At 36.9% G+C, this 19,217-nt stretch overlaps 2 protein-coding genes across 3 annotated transcripts in view; one reads left to right on the forward strand and one right to left on the reverse strand.

Moving 5' to 3' along the window:
* Nucleotides 1-263: 263 nt before the first annotated feature.
* Nucleotides 264-7,210, forward strand: LOC113105675 (uncharacterized). 2 transcript variants are annotated; one of them, XM_026266902.1, is made up of 2 exons: nucleotides 264-624; nucleotides 820-7,210. In XM_026266902.1, exon 2 carries the CDS (start codon nucleotides 963-965, stop codon nucleotides 6,891-6,893), a length of 5,931 nt encoding a protein of 1,976 aa, XP_026122687.1. In that variant the 5' UTR covers nucleotides 264-624; nucleotides 820-962; the 3' UTR covers nucleotides 6,894-7,210. The 2 variants fall into 2 exon arrangements, with proteins under 2 accessions (XP_026122687.1, XP_026122689.1); XM_026266904.1 differs by having other exon boundaries at nucleotides 264-5,976; nucleotides 6,050-6,224.
* A 1,814-nt stretch (nucleotides 7,211-9,024) lies between these two features.
* Nucleotides 9,025-19,217, reverse strand: part of LOC113105283 (cortexin domain-containing 1-like) — a 10,920-nt gene continuing 727 nt past the window's right edge. The window contains exon 2 of the mRNA XM_026266336.1: nucleotides 9,025-10,364. Coding sequence (XP_026122121.1) covers nucleotides 10,125-10,304 — 180 coding nt within the window. The 5' untranslated portion in view covers nucleotides 10,305-10,364 and the 3' untranslated portion in view covers nucleotides 9,025-10,124. The remainder of the gene's footprint in view (nucleotides 10,365-19,217) is intronic.

Raw genomic sequence — 19,217 nt, forward strand, 5'->3', positions numbered from 1 at the left:
GCACACATCTGAATATTTGGGTTGAACTGTTCAGGAACAGTGTTGTAAATACAGATTAACTAACCACTGACTTCTAGTTGTGTCCTCTTTTGGAAGAACAAACAAAAGAGTTTTGATTTTCACAACGAAAGAGCATCTTCACAACAAGGCGGCAGCAGAAACAATGAGAATCAAAAGTTACGCCTTCTTTATTTGCTGAACGTTTGGATGGCGTTATGCAGATCTTCACACATCGTGACGTAGACATGTGGGGGTGTAAATAACCATCAGTTATTTAATTAGTTTCCAGGATTTATATATTATTCTTATATTATTTTATTATATCCTTTCTTAATATTAGTCAACTGTTTGTTATATTTTGTAGTGTTATTTTACACTCAATAAGTTATTTAACCGATAGAGACTTTTAATTTGGAAGGCGGCTTGACGGAAGTGCTCAGAGCCCGCTCATGCACAGAGAGCGCGGAACACGGAGAAAGAGAGCGCGCAAAGACGGAGACTGCACACGGCGTTAGGAATTAAGGACACTTTTAAGTGAATTTATACATCAGATTGTTGTTTTATTTTCAGTATTTTGTTTGCTTTGAGTTTGTTGCTTGACACCTGGTTGGAAAGGAGAACAAGGTAGTTAAGTTCATTTATGCTCTTATATAACATAACACACATATATTGCATGTGTCTCTGTTGACATAATTTTATGTTGTTTAGGATGAATGTTAGTGTTAATTGCGTAATTTATTGCTGTAAGATTGATTGTTTTGTTTCATTTTTATGTACAAGATCTCATAATTTCCAATATTGTTTATTCATCTGTTTTAGCTCTTACGGTGTTGTGAAGTCTATAAGGACAATAAACACAAAAGGAAAGACCGTACAACATCAGTGAATGAGTTAAATCCTTTATTCTTCAACCGGGCTGTTACAGTAAGAGCTTGCCCTACTGATTCCATTTGCTGATGTGAATGATGACAGACGAGGGATCAAATTTGTGCACTCCTGTGAAGGAAATTGAAGTATTAAAGGCTGCACAAAACAAGGAAACAGATGATGAGATAGAAGATCGATCTGAAGTTGAAAAGAGAAATGAAGTACGTCGCTCTGTCCGTGAACGAGTTCCAACAGAAAAGATGCTTGCATATCAAAGAGAAGAGTCAGAAAAGGCAGAAAAAAGGCTTATGCATGCATATGAAAAATGGAAGGATGAGGCTCGAAAGGCAAGAGGGCTGCTGAAAACAGACATCACTGAAAGCCAATTAGCGTCAATTATAGACATATTGGAAAATGAAAGAGAAACTGTAATGAATGCATACATAAAGGTTCGAAGTTATGCAACGCCACCCACTGATACAAGGAGAAGAATTGATGCTTGTGATGCCGTGACAAAGGATATTGTTAAGATTGCTTATGAGAGGATCTCAGGTGTGGATGGAGACTTTGACAGTGAGCAAGTAAAGGGGCGTCTTCGTGAACTGCTTGATCGAGATTATGCTCGCTCCATCTATGGTTCTACGGTCTCACATATCAGCTCAAAGTCGAGTACGCCCATAAGTCAACCTTCAGTGAACTCCATCCTGATGGCTAAGCGAATAGAGGCAGCAGCAGAGCTTGCAGCAAAGGAAGCAGAATATGCAACAATAATGGAGGAAAAGGAACAAAGGGAAAAAATACAACTTCTAGAAGAGAAGCAAAGGAAAGAATTGGATGCTCAAAGGAGTGAGTTTGAAAGATTACAAGCAGTGAAAGAGGTAAGAGCTGCTAAAGCAAGACTAGAAGTGTATGACAAGGAAGAAACCACTCACTCTACTAACCAAAATGACGAGCTGCTACAGCCTGTAAGCATTTACACACACAAACCTGTGTATTCATCCTCAGTTAAGCCAACACTCAATGAAAGGGTTTCATCGCCAACACCCAATGTGGATGTGTCTTACCTTGCACAAGCTGTCCAAGACAGTATAACGTTAAACAGACTTCCTATGCCAGAGCCCACTGTTTTTACTGGTGACCCAATTCACTTCATAGAGTGGAAAGCTTCATTCCAATCACTCATCGACAAAAGACATATTTCCTCAGCAGATAAGTTATACTATTTGAAGAAGTATATTGCTGGGTCTGCTCTGAAAACCTTAGAAGGCATATTTTACAGAAACGATGAGGAAGCTTACAAGGATGCATGGAAAAGACTTCAAGATCGATATGGACAGCCATTCACTATTCAAAGAGCATTTCGAGAGAAACTCGCAAACTGGCCCAGAATCCAGCCAAAGGACTCTGAAGGTCTCCGAAATTTCTCAGATTTCCTGACCACATGTAAGGACGCTATGCCTCATGTGAAGGGACTGGAAATACTGAATGACTGTGAGGAGAATAGGAAACTTGTGAGCAAAATTCCTGATTGGGCAGCTGCCCGCTGGAACCGCCAAGCCACACAAACACTGAATGAGACACAAGATTTCCCATCTTTCCAAGATTTTGCACATTTCATGTCCATTGAGGCTGAGGTGGCCTGCAACCCAGTCACTTCCTTTCATGCCCTTCATGTTTCTGAAGCTAATAAGGAGAAACATAATCTCAAGGTTAGTAAGAACAAGGCCAGTGTCTTCCATACGAAGTTAGTCACGCAGCATGAGAATCCAAAGCTCACTAGTAAAATCACTAAACCATGTTTGTTCTGTCAAGGTAGTGAACATCAAATTCATGATTGCTCTAAATTTACTGCAAGATCTCTTGAAGAGCGAAGACAATTCATAAAAGACACAAAGCTGTGCTATGGATGTTTGAGACTTGGTCACAATGCCAGAGACTGTCATTCCAGACATAGCTGTAACACCTGTAAGAGAAGACATCCAACCTGCTTACATGATGACGGCTTCATTAGAAAGTTAAAGTCTTCCTCTCTTCAAGGCCCAGAGAATGCACACGAGAAAGTCACAACGTCTTTAAGTGTAGAATCTGGATGCACATCTGCTAACACCTCAATGATTGTGCCAGTGTGGTTGTCCTCACAAAACAACCTAGTCTCTGAGAAACTTGTCTACGCTCTGTTAGACACACAAAGTGACACTGTCTTCATTGAATATGCAGTAAGTCAAAGTCTAAAGGTCGACTCATGCCCAGTGACACTTAAGCTCACCACTATGGTTGGGAAGGATTCATTGATATTAAGTGAAAGAGTTTCTGGTCTTAGAGTTAGAGGCTTTAATTCACCATTAGTACTAGACCTTCCCGCTGCATATACTAAAGAATGTATTCCTGCGGATCGTGCCCACATCCCTACCAGAGAGTCAGCCAGGTGTTGGAAACATCTTGCTCCTCTGATAGACAAAATTCCCCCACTTCAAGACTGTGAGGTTGGTCTATTAATAGGATATAATTGTTCCAGAGCTTTGGCCCCCAGAGAAGTCATTCTTGGAGCAGAAAATGAGCCATATGCTGTTCGTACGGATCTTGGATGGAGCATTGTGGGCCCTTCCTTGACACATCATGAGTCACAAAGCAGTCTTACTATGTGTCACAGAGTATCTATCAAGGAGATTCCTGCTGTAACGCCAACTGACGTGATTAAAGTGTTGGAGTCAGATTTCAAAGATACTGAAGAAAAGACCAGAGTAGTGTCTCAAGATGACATTATGTTCTTGAACAAACTTGGAGAAAGTATCAGGATGAACAAAGACAGCCACTTGGAAATGCCTCTTCCATTCAAGAGAAGACCCTGTCTTCCAAATAATGAGCCTCTTGCGGTCACGAGACTTCAGCATCTAAAGCGGAGATTAATGAAGAACCAGGAGTACAGAGAGCATTATGTTAAGTTCATGGAAGATGTAATAGAGAATGGTGATGCAGAAAGAGTCATTGATGAAGGGAAGGAAGGAGAAAAATGGTACATACCTCATCACGGAGTCTATCACTCGAAGAAGCCAGGGAAATTGCGCGTGGTTTTCGACTGCTCCGCAAGATTCAAGGGAACATGCTTAAACGATCATCTTCTTGTAGGCCCTGACCTTATGAACAGCCTGACTGGCATTCTTTTGCGGTTCAGACAGTACCCTGTAGCCCTGATGTGTGATATTGAGAGGATGTTTCACCAGTTCCATGTTGACAAAGCTGATCGTGATTACTTGCGTTTTCTATGGTGGAGAAATGGAGATTTCAACTCACAGCCTCAAACGTTCCGCATGAGAGTACATCTGTTTGGTGCCTCATCGTCCCCCGGATGTGCTAATTATGGACTAAAGCATCTTGCAAGAGAAGGTGAACATCTGTATCCCCTAGGTTCACAATTTATTATGCAGGATTTCTACATGGATGATGGAGTCTCCAGTGTGGAAAGTGCAGAGAAGGCCATAAAGTTGGCTCAAGAAGCTCGCCAACTTTGTGCATTAGGAGGCTTAAGGTTGCATAAATTTGCATCCAATGACAAGGCAGTTTTGGAGACAATACCGCCCTCTGAGTGTGCTGTAGATGTTACATCTGTCAATCTCTCCCTCACTGACCAGTCCTTGGAAAGAGCCCTGGGCATTTACTGGCATTTTGAACATGATCATTTCAAATTTCGTGTCATTATTAAAGACCAGCCAGCAACCCGTAGAGGTATACTGTCTACTGTGGCCTCGTTATTTGACCCCTTAGGGTTTCTCGCACCATTCTTGCTCAAAGGAAAGGCTGTTCTTCAAGAAATGTGCCGAAATGGCATGGGCTGGGACGATCCCTTACCTGATGATTTGCAGTTGGGTTGGGAGCACTGGAAGACCGATCTTCTTAACTTGGAGAAGATTCAGGTGCCTCGTTGTATTGTGCCTGCTGCGTTTGGGACAATCATGATGAGAGAGATTCATCACTTCTCAGATGCCAGCATGAGAGGATATGGCCAGTGCTCATACCTAAGGGTCAAGAATGAGCAAGGCGACATCCATTGTTCTTTGCTCATGGCTAAATCTAGAGTAGCCCCACTTAAGGTCACCACAATCCCTCGATTAGAGTTGACTGCTGCAGTTGTGTCAGTTGCAGTGAATGATATGTTGAAGGAAGAAATGAACCTTGGAGATGCAGAAGCATATTTCTGGACTGACTCTCGAGTAGTGTTAGGTTATTTAAACAATGAAGCTCGCCGCTTCCACACGTTTGTCGCGAATCGAGTTCAGAGAATTCATCGCACCACAACTCCTCAGCAGTGGCGATACATTCCATCGGATGAAAATCCAGCCGATTATGCATCACGAGGTCTGAGTGTTAATGATCTGGTCACTTCCAGCTGGTTCAGAGGACCGGACATTTTGTGGGAACAGCAAATACCTTCCCCTGTGGATGTTAACCCACAACTTCCAATCGGTGACCCAGAGGTCAAAAAGGCTCAATCACTTAACACACAAACATTACAGTATTCCTGCTTGTCCAACCGTTTCACAAATATGTCTTCATGGTCCAAAGTCATCCAAGCAGTTGCACGCCTGCTTCGTCGTGTCAGGAAGGACAAGTCCAGTGACCACAGTACAGTGGCAGAACGTGAGGATGCTAAGTGCATCATAATTAAGGACTTACAGAGTCAGATATATGCAGAAGAAATAGCCTTACTCCGTAAGGGCAAACAGCTCCCACGCAGCAGCAGGCTATACAATCTAAATGCCTTTGTTGATCACAACGGATTGCTCAAGGTGGGAGGAAGGCTTTGTGATGCTTCTGTCCCTAACTCTGTTAAACATCCAGTGTTAATTCCAAAGGAACATCACCTTACAAAACTTCTAATCGCTGATTGTCATGAAAAAACGGCACATCAAGGGAAGGGCTTGACTATCAATGAGATCAGATCAAGAGGATTTTGGATAACAGGAGTAAACAGGACTGTAGCATCCTTTATACGACAGTGTGTGAGATGTCGCAAGCTTCGCAGACCCACTGAAGAGCAAAAAATGGCTAACCTGCCCTCAGAGCGCATAGATCCATCCCCTCCATTCACATACAGCGGAATGGATGTTTTTGGTCCGTTCTTCACTAGACAAGGCCGTAAATCGTACAAGAGGTATGGACTTATTTTTACTTGTTTCTGTTGCAGAGCCATCCATATTGAGATGCTGGATGACATGTCCACGGACGCCTTTATCAATGGTCTACGTTGTTTCATCGCTATAAGAGGAGCAGTAAATCAAATAAGGTGTGACCAAGGCACTAATTTCATTGGAGCCAAGAATGAGCTCACCAAGGCCATGGAAGAGATTGACACCAACCGTCTGGTAGCATTCTTAGCAGAAAAACAGTGTGACTTTGTCTTTAACGCACCCCATGCAAGTCACACTGGCGGAGTTTGGGAGAGACAGATTAGAACTGTGAGAAGTGTTCTTCGTTCCACTCTGTCCCAGTCATCTGGAAGGTTAGATGATTCTTCTCTGCGAACATTTTTCTATGAAGCCATGGCCATTGTAAATAGCCGTCCATTCACTGTAGATAACTTAAGTGATCCCTGCAGTCCTGAGCCTCTAACCCCTAATCACCTCCTCACCCTGAAAACTACTCAAGCCTTACCACCCCCTGGGAAGTTTGTCAGAGAAGACCTATATGGTCGTAAGAGATGGCGCCATGTCCAATACTTAGCGGAACAGTTTTGGGGACGTTGGCGCAAGGAGTATGTGTCTAATATTGCAACAAGACAATGCTGGCTTTCACCAAGAAGGAACATGCAAGCTGGAGATATAGTCTTGGAGAAAGCAGACGATCTGCCCAGGAATGAGTGGCGCTTGGCAGAAGTTATTGAGACTGTCGTTGACAAGGATTGTTTGGTGAGAAGAGTAAAGATACGTTTTGGAGACAGAAATCTGGGAAAGGATGGTAAACGTCTGAACAAACCATCTTTAGTTGAACGCCCAGTGCAGAAGCTGGTCCTGCTGCTGGAGGCACACTGAACATCCTGACATATCCTTTGATTTAAGCAGTTTATAGTAGAACAAGTTTCAGTTTGCTTTACATCTAGCCTTAAACATTGGTATTTTACTTTAGAAATCATTCGTGACCAAAGTTTAAAATTTATAGTCACTCATGATTGGTGGGAGTGTAAATAACCATCAGTTATTTAATTAGTTTCCAGGATTTATATATTATTCTTATATTATTTTATTATATCCTTTCTTAATATTAGTCAACTGTTTGTTATATTTTGTAGTGTTATTTTACACTCAATAAGTTATTTAACCGATAGAGACTTTTAATTTGGAAGGCGGCTTGACGGAAGTGCTCAGAGCCCGCTCATGCACAGAGAGCGCGGAACACGGAGACTGCACACGGCGTTAGGAATTAAGGACACTTTTAAGTGAATTTATACATCAGATTGTTGTTTTATTTTCAGTATTTTGTTTGCTTTGAGTTTGTTGCTTGACACCTGGTTGGAAAGGAGAACAAGGTAGTTAAGTTCATTTATGCTCTTATATAACATAACACACATATATTGCATGTGTCTCTGTTGACATAATTTTATGTTGTTTAGGATGAATGTTAGTGTTAATTGCGTAATTTATTGCTGTAAGATTGATTGTTTTGTTTCATTTTTATGTACAAGATCTCATAATTTCCAATATTGTTTATTCATCTGTTTTAGCTCTTACGGTGTTGTGAAGTCTATAAGGACAATAAACACAAAAGGAAAGACCGTACAACATCAGTGAATGAGTTAAATCCTTTATTCTTCAACCGGGCTGTTACAGGGGGCATGTTAGATCGAGCCTTTTTAGGATGTTTTAGGTGGTTGACGTTTAACTTTAAAAAAGAATATCCCTTTGGGTTTGAGACTTTAGTCTTTGCAACTTTACAGATCTACTGTATGCACCGAGAGGTTATAACACTCCAAAGAGAAAGGAAAAATTTAAGCCGCGTCATATAACCCCTTTAATAAAGACCCAGACTCAGTAAGAACTCAGTCCTTTCTTCACTTCATTTTACCATGGATTCGTTTGCAAACAAAGCACAATTTGCAAACAATGATTTGGAAAAAAAAAGATTGAAAATGAATAACAATGCTGTGCCAAGTGTATTGGATCATACAATAATGTCACAACACACAAGTGCGTGTAACTCTTTTTATTACGTGATCACGTTTGCTTTCTGTTAAACAGATAGTTTGATCTGTACTGAGTTATTTATGCGTTTTTAACCTAAACACAACAGCACACCTATGAAGGACATTGGCTGTCAAACAAACTGTTAGCCAATCACAACAGTGAGCCATTTATTGGTTCAAAGAGTCAGTAAATTGTATATTCGACTTGTTTTTGAGTCAGGTAATACTAGGTATGTTTGAAAGTAGTGGTTCTCGTTTTAAAGCATTGTGAGTTGTTCATTTGAGAATCGCTCGTCGCTTACAGATTCATGAATGACGGATAATGTATGGGCAAACAAATCTGTTCTTTTGAATGCTTTCAAATAGATGGTTTTGATGATCTGCTTGGTAGTTGTGTAGTTATAAGTGCCACACAGTAACATTGTACTAATATCTGACTGAGTCAATGAATTGTTAATTCGGCTTATTTCGAGTACTGATTCATGAGTGTCTGAATTGCTAATGTTAGAAGCACTTACACTGAATAATAAGGCTGAATTGTGAAAGAATCGCTCAGCTCAATAATCTGTATCTGTAATCTTCTGCAACGTTGGTTTATAACTGAATTAAATTAACTTTACAACACTGTTATTGAACTGAACTAAATCACTGTTGAAATGAATTGAGCTGACACTCTTCTGTATTTGTTTTATATATTTGTTTAAATTGAAGTTGTGTCAAAATTGATGAATTTTGCAACACTGTTATTTTTCTGTTTATTACAGCAAAGCTGCTTTGACACAATATAAAGGCTATAATCAAAAATGCTATATATACATGATATGACTTGTTTATACCCCGCTCCCCCCAAACTGTGTGTAAGGCCATTTAAATTCCCATTATAAAGCTTTAGGATTTCCAGTCATAAGATTTGTAGTGCACTCACCGAATAGTGGGTGATAATTCACCAAATATATTGGAATTACTATTATCTTTATTGTGGTTAGGAACAGACATGTTGTACATTTGCATTTTCTTATCAAACAGGACACTGGCATTTAGTTATTTTGTCCTTCACGTGAATGAAGGATACATTCATTCATGACTTCATTTATATGACTTCAGCTGAGGCACTTGATATCATGCAGACTATAGCTCTCTGCAAATGCATACAAGTAATCAAGGACAACATGATTAAACCACAGCAAGGGATCATATCATATAAGAGCTGATGAAAGAGACAGATGCTCTTGTAAAGACAACATTAATATAGATAAATGCAACCATTTTCACAAGGCCTTCAGTCAAGGTTGTGTCTTCTTGCTAAAGATAATCGCGATTAAGATCATACTTTGTGCAAGTCTGTAAATGTGAATGCTTGACCAATGTATTACAAGTATGCAGTCCCGTTGTAAATATTGTATTCGCAGTGGTGCTACTCAAGGGGACGATAGAGTTAACAGCAAATTACTGTTCCAATAAACCATAAATAAACATGCTGGCTTTTAACTAGCCTTGTAGCAAACTGTTGTTTCACCATGACTGTGAAAAAGAAAATTGACATTAAGAAGACAGCTGTAGCACCCCTTGTGGCAACGCTAAAAATGCAGCTTCATTTGCGTACAAAATAGCATAGCTAGACATGTTTTCCGTGCCTTACTTGAATGTGTATATCATTTATCATTATGAAATATAAAAATGTGAATTTGCTCCCTTGTTTAACTACAAATTCCGGATGCATTGGTTGTGAGAACGTCAGGTTAGTGTGGTTTGAAGTGTCTGATTTTGGCTTGTTTGTGCTTCGTTTGGAATGATTTCGTTTTCGTTTAACTGAAGCTCATTCAGGGCAGGGGCAAAAAAGAGGATATGGGTGTCAAAATCAACTTCATTTCGCGATTCATGTCTTCTTGTTTAATACAGTGTTGGTTGGGAAGAATTCAACTCAGTTTCCATAAAAACGACTTCAAAGCTAGTGATGCTGTATGCGAGAAGATGACTAGCAACTTAAATATCCCACAGACATCTGTGTACTGGTTGTAACATGATGTTAGGGTTTGATTGAATGCAGGTGCATGTTTATTTGCCGAGGTCATGGGAAAATCTGCTAGTCGTCCAAGTGCTGCTCCTCCCAGGTGGAGGTGGGAATGGCGCTGTAAGGGTCCATGATGACTTTGGCACAGCGGATGATCATTGCCACCAGCAGTAGACAGAGGAAGGCGATGCATGTCAGGGTCAAACCCTGGTCCACGTCCACGAAAGCAGGGTCTGGCGTTGTCTCCTCCATCGCTTCGGTCTGTCCGCATCAGTCCAGGCCTCTGCTACCATCCTGATCGCTTATCTGTGGCTGAAGAGATGGAGAGAGAAGTAAATTGCTGCCTGCCAGAAAGTTCAGTAAATTGATCTGGCTGAACGAATCTATAATGTACACCTTAATCTCGAATTCCCACAGATAATCTGTATAAAGGGACCATTCATTTAAGGTTTTGTCAGTTGAACGTTTTAGCCAATCGTGCTGCATTTATGAAAGATTTTCAGCGCCCGTGTGGAGTGAGAGAGGAGTCATTTGTCAATATGACTGTAGAAGTACCGAAGGACGGTAGCAGATTGTGTGTCAATATCTGCTGTTTTGTTCATCTACTGCAGCTTCAGTCAATTTTCTTGTCTGCACACAAAAAGGAAACAAATAAAACCTAGTGCATTTGTGGCTAGTGCATTTCTTATTAGCATTGATTGTCTTTTTACTGTCCTTTGATTATGACTAGCTGTGATGTAGATCTGTTGTTGGTTATTGACTCTAGTGTGTGTTGCATAAACGTCATTTGTGCAAGGTCACATTGCTCACCAACAGGTGCTAGTTGAATATGTTAACACAAATATATTTAAAACATTAAACAACAAATGCATTCAGATGGGTGTAGATTTTTAACCTTCTGAAAGGGAAACTGTTTCTTCCGGGCCCTTATCCATAATATTGATTTCTCCAGTGAAAAAGTCTCGTCTGAATCAGGAGAGAAATATGCAAAAAATATTTGTAAAATACGAAATATGCATCAAGCACTGGTTACAAGCCAAAACAGTGCAAAACCATTCAAAACAAATATTTCCGTGTATTTAGATGTGAAAGAACAACAGGGGATGGACTGTTCATTGGAGGAAGCATTGTTATGGGTTATGGACTCCTTGATAAAATGCATTGATGGATTTGTTTCTTACAAAGCTTTTCACTTCACAAGATGTTAACTAATGTACTGATGGAATGGTGTGGATTGCTTGTGGATTATTGTGATGTTTTTATCAGCTGTTTGGACTCTCATTCTGACGGCACCCAATCAATGCAGAGCATCCATTGGTGAGTAAGTGATATAATGTAATTTCTCCAGATCTTTTAGATAAAGAAACAAACTCATCTACATCTTGGAAGGATGATTTAAACCAGAGTCTTGGTAACATATTTAGCAAGAAGCCTTAGATTTCTGCATATTTATAGTGAATAGAAAACAAGTGTGGGTGTTCTTTTAGTGTATTTGGGCTAAATAATGAGGTCTACACATGTAATGTTCTTTAATACAGTTCACTCAATGTACAGAACATTTCTCATTTATCACAGTGCATTTGAGCGCCAAATTCAATATGTGATGCTTCACAGAGTCTTCACGAGGAGGCGTGAGGCTGGATACCAATATGATGATATAGCGTTATTCCAAACACACTTAATGACCTCATTTCAACTCAAAACAATATCAATAAACTCCAAGAATGGATCAGAAACGGAAAGTACCTTTGGCTTTAGCCCTTGAATAATAAATAGGCTAGTATGAGTCATTTTAATGAAATGATGATAACACTTTAGTGTAGGGACCAATTCTCACAACTTATTTGCATGCATATTAATAACATATTGGCTGTTTATTAGAGCTTATTAAGCACATAGCCCTATTCTACATGACAATGTTCTACATCCCTAATCCTACTTACAACTACCTTACTAACTATTAATAAGCAGCAAATTAGTAGTTTATTAAAGGCAGGAGTTGTAGTTAATGGTTTGTTAATAGCGAGAACAGTGCCTTAAAATAAAGTGTGCCCGAAATGATTGTTTTTGTCACAACATTAATGTTATTTATGTATTAAATGTTGTATAATTCAGTGAATTAAATGAGACTTCATCTTATCTTATTTATTGTTAAATGGATAGTTACAACTCTAAATTCTGATATTAAGAGGGAGTTATTGATATAGTTCTGTAAATAAAGTTTGCTTATAAGGCTTTATAAGGTCTTCTCACTTTGTTTTTTGCACGACTTAATGTTTTCTTCTCAGTTTGCATGTAAAAAAAGCAGTCTAGACCAGCCTGATGTTTATCAGACTTTTCTTGAGAAACTAAGGCAAACATTTATGCTGTATTCTGATGAAAGGAGACAGAGAAGAACCCAGAAACAAGCGCTTCTGGCTCCATCGTCCCAAAGTCGGTGGGTTTCTTGTGGTTAACACAAGCTCAAGATATTTTCAAGTTTATTCTACAACATAAAATTGTGTTTACACTCTTTCAAACTATCCTCTCAAACCTTTCGGGGAAATGTTTTAAATTATGATTAAAAGAGCCGTTAATGGTAGTGGCGTCATGTAAGTCATGTAACCGTGGTATAATTCATTTACAGCCTGTGTTTAGCTTATTGCTTCTGCTGATTGTATTTAAGGCTTCAAAATAGGAGTTGTTCATTTCTGAAGATTATCTTGATAAAAAAAAAAAAAAGTAATAATCAGAAATGTTCATTAGTCACAGAGCTTATTTATTTATTGCAAAAATCCAAGTCCTTTTATCTCACTAGCAGTTCTAATGTGTTAATATATTAACAAGCTGGAAGTTAAAGATGAAGATGAACGTTTTTTGTTTTTTTGATAGTTTATGTAGACTTTTTTTTTAAAACATAGGACATTATCTATTTGATGTCAATTTCGTTTAAAACACAACACCATTGTCGGTTGTACAAATGATTTTTGAAGAGTAATACTTAAGGATTACAAGTTTGAACAGAGAAACAGCATAACTATGAGCATGCAGTAATAGTGATGATTTCCCTTTGAATCATATCTTGATAGGCCTTTTAAACACAGCATATTATCATTTAGTTTGGAACAGCAATTCTAAAGATTTTAATTGACTTGCAGCATTCAGTTTTGAGAGTTATTGGTTAATATAAATGCAAATGCATAGCAATCCCTTTGAAACAAATCTACCATGGCAGCCTAGTTTTTAGCAAAATACCATAGTTAGTCCAGTTCAAATTAAAATAGAAAAACTTTGTCTGACACTTTAATGGAATAGTTCATCCAAAAATAAAACTTTTCGCGTCACAAGATTGTGTGGTTTACTTGTGTGTTATTGTGATGTTTTTATCAGCTGTTTAGACTCTCATTCTGACGGCACCCATACACTGCAGAGCATTGGATGGCCTGAGAGTACATTTTCAGCAAATTTGGATGAACTATTCATCTAAGCAAAAATATAAACACTGCAAACACTAGTAATGAAATATGTCAGCCTGCAACTCATAATACAACCCTAAGCACCTAAAGCAAGTATTAGTATAAACTACATTCAGTTTAATCTTTCAGAACAACAGTCTTAAGATAATCTTCCTCAAGTAATTTAAAGTTGTCAACATGTTTATTGCTACAGACAGGTACCTGATATGGCACAGATATTATAGTGATGCAAAACAGTTTTTGAGTGAACACATACCAGATTTTGCACCTTCATTCGAATGTTTCTGACCTCAGCTGAGTTTGTTGTATTGTACCCACATGTTTTGGTGATTAAATGGTCTCTAAAAAGATAATTGGCTGCTGTGATTAACGACTCAGCCGTTGAGGGTGCTAGACTGTGGAAGCTGGGACTGGAGATAACACAGTGTGTGTGAGGCAGAAACTACAGTGCCACTCAGGCTTGACATGAAGAACAACTCAATTTACGAGTGACTAGAGGGGAAAATGCTCTCTTGGACCTCTTTGGACTGTCTTGTGTTTGAGCCTTTGTTGGGTTGTATTGCATTGTGCCCAAAATGGAAGCCCGCAGATAATAATATCATTTATAATGGCAGGAGATTTAGCCGTTATCATTCCATTTCAGATGACACTTTTACACTTTTTTTAAACTCGATTTCTTATAATGATTCCGTTATCAGTTATTTTTATTTTTATTTTGAAGAAGCAACCCTCATAATTAGTTCTAACTGTAAACTAAACAAAAACAAATTCTGCAACAACAACTTTTAAATATACCTTTATAATTAATTATAAGTATAAAATGTATTAATAATACATTAATCATAGTGCTGTCCAATTATTAATCGCATTCAAAATAATTTTTGTTATAGCATGTAATGTTTATATTTATATTAATATAATTTATATTATATAATTTTTCTTAAATATATACATGCATGTGTTTTTATGATACATAATAAATATACACAGTACACATACATATATTATGTATGCAATTAATCGTGATTAATCGTTTGACAACACTAATTAATAATGAAATAAACATAAAAATATAGATTTTTTTCAGTTAAGCCCAAAATCCTTAAAATAAGATACATTTATTTGAGCAGCAACACTGCAGAAAATATCAAGACTTGTTTTTTATAGATTAAATGTTTAATTTAAGTAATTTTTTTCTTATTTTTATACTCATTTTTTACTCATTTTTTTTTACTTGAGAGTAAAAGGATCTCACATTAAGACAAAAACACTCATTAAATCTTCTTTGAAAAAAAGTATTAACATCTAAGATAAGAAAATCATCAAATAAAGTAATATATTCAGAGGATTCAAAGCTATTACTGTGTGAACTAAAATGACTGAACATAAAAAATGTAATGAATAAATAATGAAAAATAATAGATATCGAATGAAAATCTTTTAATGTTGTTTTAATTAACATATTAATAATACATTATATTATTATGTATTAGTTATATATTCTTGTTTTGATTTGCTGTGAATTTGAATATTTCATTTTTATTTTAAGCAACTTTAATGCAATAAAAGACTCCAAACTGTATATGAACAACAAAGTTAAACCAAACGAGTGTCTCAAATACATTTAATCCGATAGCTCACAAACTTGAGACTGACTGATTGATGAGTCTTTAACTGTTCCAAGACAAATGATAAGAGTAAGAGTGTTTTGTTCATGAATCAGACATTACAGAAGCACAGGTCATGTTTAACAGCTGCTGTTGTGTGCGACTAGCGGGAAATGCTGTGCATATATTCCAGTCTTTCTAATGTTTCGCTACAGACTGCGTGCTCAAAGGTTTCTTTCTCTGTAGATTCAGTCATGCTGCAGGAACCAGAGTTTGAGTGTGCCCTGCACTTTGGCAGCAGAATACAGACATTCAGAAACTATTAATCAAACTGAAAGTCATGGAGATCATTGGGTTCCATTATATCTGAACGAATGCAACTGGTTCTTGATTCCCAGCCATCTGTCAGAGATGAAGCCCAGAGAAAGCGCATCTGTTCGGCTCAGTCCTGCAGCTATAATAATACACTCACACTTTCTTTATGGCGGTTTGTTTAGTAGCTCTGGACGTTACAGTGGGGATTTGAGACCTTTCACACAGACAAACGGCTCCTCCATTACACTTCTGCTTGTTAATGCCTTTGCATTTAACTCCAGGGATCGATTTCCTCAGAATACTTTTCACACTATTCCCTTCACCAGCCATTTTTCTTTTTTTTTATGTTCGATCTTCTCTCCCTCGCTCTATTACCACTTGTTTCTCTCTCTCACTTTTGTATGTTGCTTCAAACTCATGTGCTATTATTATTTCTGTACAAGAGAAATTTTACATGATTTAACTTGTATCATGTTAAAATGCTGACTATGATTATTATGTTCCAGGTCAGACTCATCCAAATTCAATTCAGTTCAATTTACGAGAACATAAGTAATAATGTGAAATATTATTTCAGTTTAATACAGCTGTTTTCTAATTGCATATATTTTAAAATGTAATCTATTTCTGTGGCCAAAGCTGAATTTTCAAGCATCATTACTCCAGTCTTCAGTGTTACATCATCCTTCAGAAATCATATTAATATGCTGGTTTTCTCCTCAAGAAACATTTCTTTAAACAGTTGTGCTGCTTTATATTTTTGTGGAAACCATGATATTTTTTGTTCAGGATTCTTTGATGAATAGAAAGCTCAAAAGATAAGCATTTATTTAAACTATAAATCTTTTTAAATTAATGCATAATTACTAAATAACAATATTAATTTATAAACCTTACTGACCACAAACTTTTGAAAGATATTACCCTTCAGGTAGCTGAAGCATACGTAAAGTACTTTTTTATTTTTGTAGCGTAAAGTACTTTTTCAAAAGAAACTTAACTCCAGATGGCTGCTTCAAGATAATTAGCTATCAGGACATTTACTGCTATAATCAATCCAGGAGAGAGTCGTCCAGCACCAGTCGGGCCAGCCGTGCTTTTTAATATTGACAGAGACTTCAAGTGTGACAACATGAATCTTATTAACACTCGAGAAGAGCTGGAGTCTCTAAAAAGCATCGACTTTTAGGACAGAAAAAATTATATATGTAATAGTAGTAGTACAGAAATATTTCGTAAGTACACAGACACACTCCCCTATTTTGCATAATTAACTGTTGTGGTAAGAAATGCTGTTCTTCTCAAGACAATCTTGCTGAACAGTTTAGCTTAAGGCATCGTGTTTATATTGAATATTCACTTTAATGTTGACTGAGAAGTGTGTTTGGAATATGCTGGCTAAGCATTCACATGCATCTGTTTGCATGCTTGAGTAAATAGTATGTTTTGGGCCTTAGTTTGCATGTTTTTTTTTTTTTTTTTTGTCTCTGCATGTTTGAAGTGGTTATTGTTCAGCTAACTGACAGTGTTGTGCCACAAGAGACTAGTAAAGATTGACACCAGTGTTATTTTACTATTGTATAGATACTATCATAACATTATTATCACATAGTTTACATTTTTCATCTAATATGTACTTTATTTTAATTTTAAATAGCTTTAGTTTGAGTTAATAGTAACATTACTGACACACACACACACACACACACATACACACACAATTATAGGCGTGCTTCCAAGTGAGCATTGGTCAATGTCACATATCTTTCCACCTAGCGCTTATTCCAGATAGATCACAGCTACTTATGCCAATATTGATGTGTTTAATCATTTCTAAATAACGGATGGACTCTGATACAGATCCTCTCATTGCCAGTCCAACAGCTTCATTCATTATTAAAGCTGCAGTGTGTTTTGTTTGTGTCCACTAAACAGAAGAGGCCGTTTTTCATTCTTCTACAAAATGGAAAGCTAAAAAAAAAAAAACTCTGCCTTATCCTTTATCAACTGCACTGGCTGTATTGTCATCTAAACAGCCCCACTTCAGTTTCCAATCATTGCAGGAATGTAAAAAAAAAGAGAGAAAAAAATGGATTTCATGCCATTAAGCTATAGATGAAAAAGCACAAATTTTATGATTTCATGAGTGTGAATTCAAAGAATTTACCCTTGTTTATTTATTTATTTTTTATTAAATGCGAGAATACAACAAGTACAATGACAAGCAAAAGATAAGTGCCATGTTCTTAAAACTGATACTTTAATCGAGTTAAAATGAACATGTCCATTAAACAAAAATAAGCAGGGTTATTTTGGATTGTTAAATTGTCTGTTGGAAAAAAAAAGTTTCCAAACAGGTACTTAAGTGAATATTAATTTATATTGCAAAATAATGATTATTTCCCAAGATGTTTTCAAATAAATAATAATGTCTATGGCAAAAAAAGAGGAAGATTTAAACAGGTTTTCAAATAAATATGAATTTTTTTATTGCAAAAAAAAATAAAAAAATAATAATATGTATGTATATATATATATATATTATAAATATATATATATATATATATATATATATATATATATATATATATATATATATATATATATATATATATATATATATATGAATGTTTATTGCTAAATAATGATTGTTACCAAACAAGTTTGCAAATAAATATTGGGCCCAAGGGTTTGGCAAATATTAAAAAATAAACTAAATATTAATAAATATAATATTTCTACAATATTAATAAATATTGGGATTTCAAGGTCTATCTGATGCATGAGCCTGCTGGTAGATGCTGGAATTGCACACTTTGGTTTTAAAAAGTATTTTCTCAATGAACAGCTGTTCAAAAGTACAGTGTGGTTTTTTGTGTGTGTGTGTGTGTGTGTGTGTGTGTGTGTGTGTGTTTTTATGTGAGCAAAATAGAAATCACTAATATTTCATTATATTACTGTTGAAGTTTTACTAGTGACAGATTTAGTTTTGGAGCCTCTTAAATGCATGAAACTGACTGTTATTTTAATGTGCCATACAGATGAATGAGAATGTTAATAGCACTCTTCATATATGATAGACTTTAAAAAAAAAAAACACTTTCTGTTTACTGCTATGATTCTTTCATTCTGTCTCATATACATTATCTCTCTCTCTCTCTCCTTCCTCTTTCTTCAGGTCTCTCTGGCAGGATAGTTGATATCTTGGTGCCCAGAAAATATTCTTCGAATTAATTTCCTGCATGACCTCCATCCCCAATAAACCTCAGGTCCTCGCCGGACAGTTCATTTCCAATGAGATTATTAACTAAAGCCATGAAAGCGTGAGTTAAAAAGATTGGAGCCACGCTGTGAAAAAGTGACAGTAAAAATGGGTAAGCTATGCTTTAAAAAACCATATTTGTCATGACATTCATCATCATGTATGTGATAATCAATACAGCCCACCTTGAAAATGTCGCCTAAGGGAAGCAGCCATACAGGAAAAGATTAGGGATTTAGATTCTGCTTTAGCATGCAGGACTGATTTCAGATATGAATCAAGAGCTGAGATTATAGACACGCTTCTCTAGCTTTCTCTTACCTGCATTACTGTGCCGTTAAAATATTTAAATTGAGAAATTAAGTCCTGATCATCATTTTGAATTTAATACATGAAGACAGGATGTTATGTTAAGTCAGGAAAAATATGTGCTCAATGCTGAAATCTATAAATGTATAAAATGATTTAAACTATTTTACCAAAATATACTTATTAGCTAATGAGTCAAAAATAGCTTTCAGCTATA

This window comes from Carassius auratus, chromosome 7 (assembly GCF_003368295.1).
Source record: "Carassius auratus strain Wakin chromosome 7, ASM336829v1, whole genome shotgun sequence".
Taxonomy (NCBI): domain Eukaryota; kingdom Metazoa; phylum Chordata; class Actinopteri; order Cypriniformes; family Cyprinidae; genus Carassius; species Carassius auratus.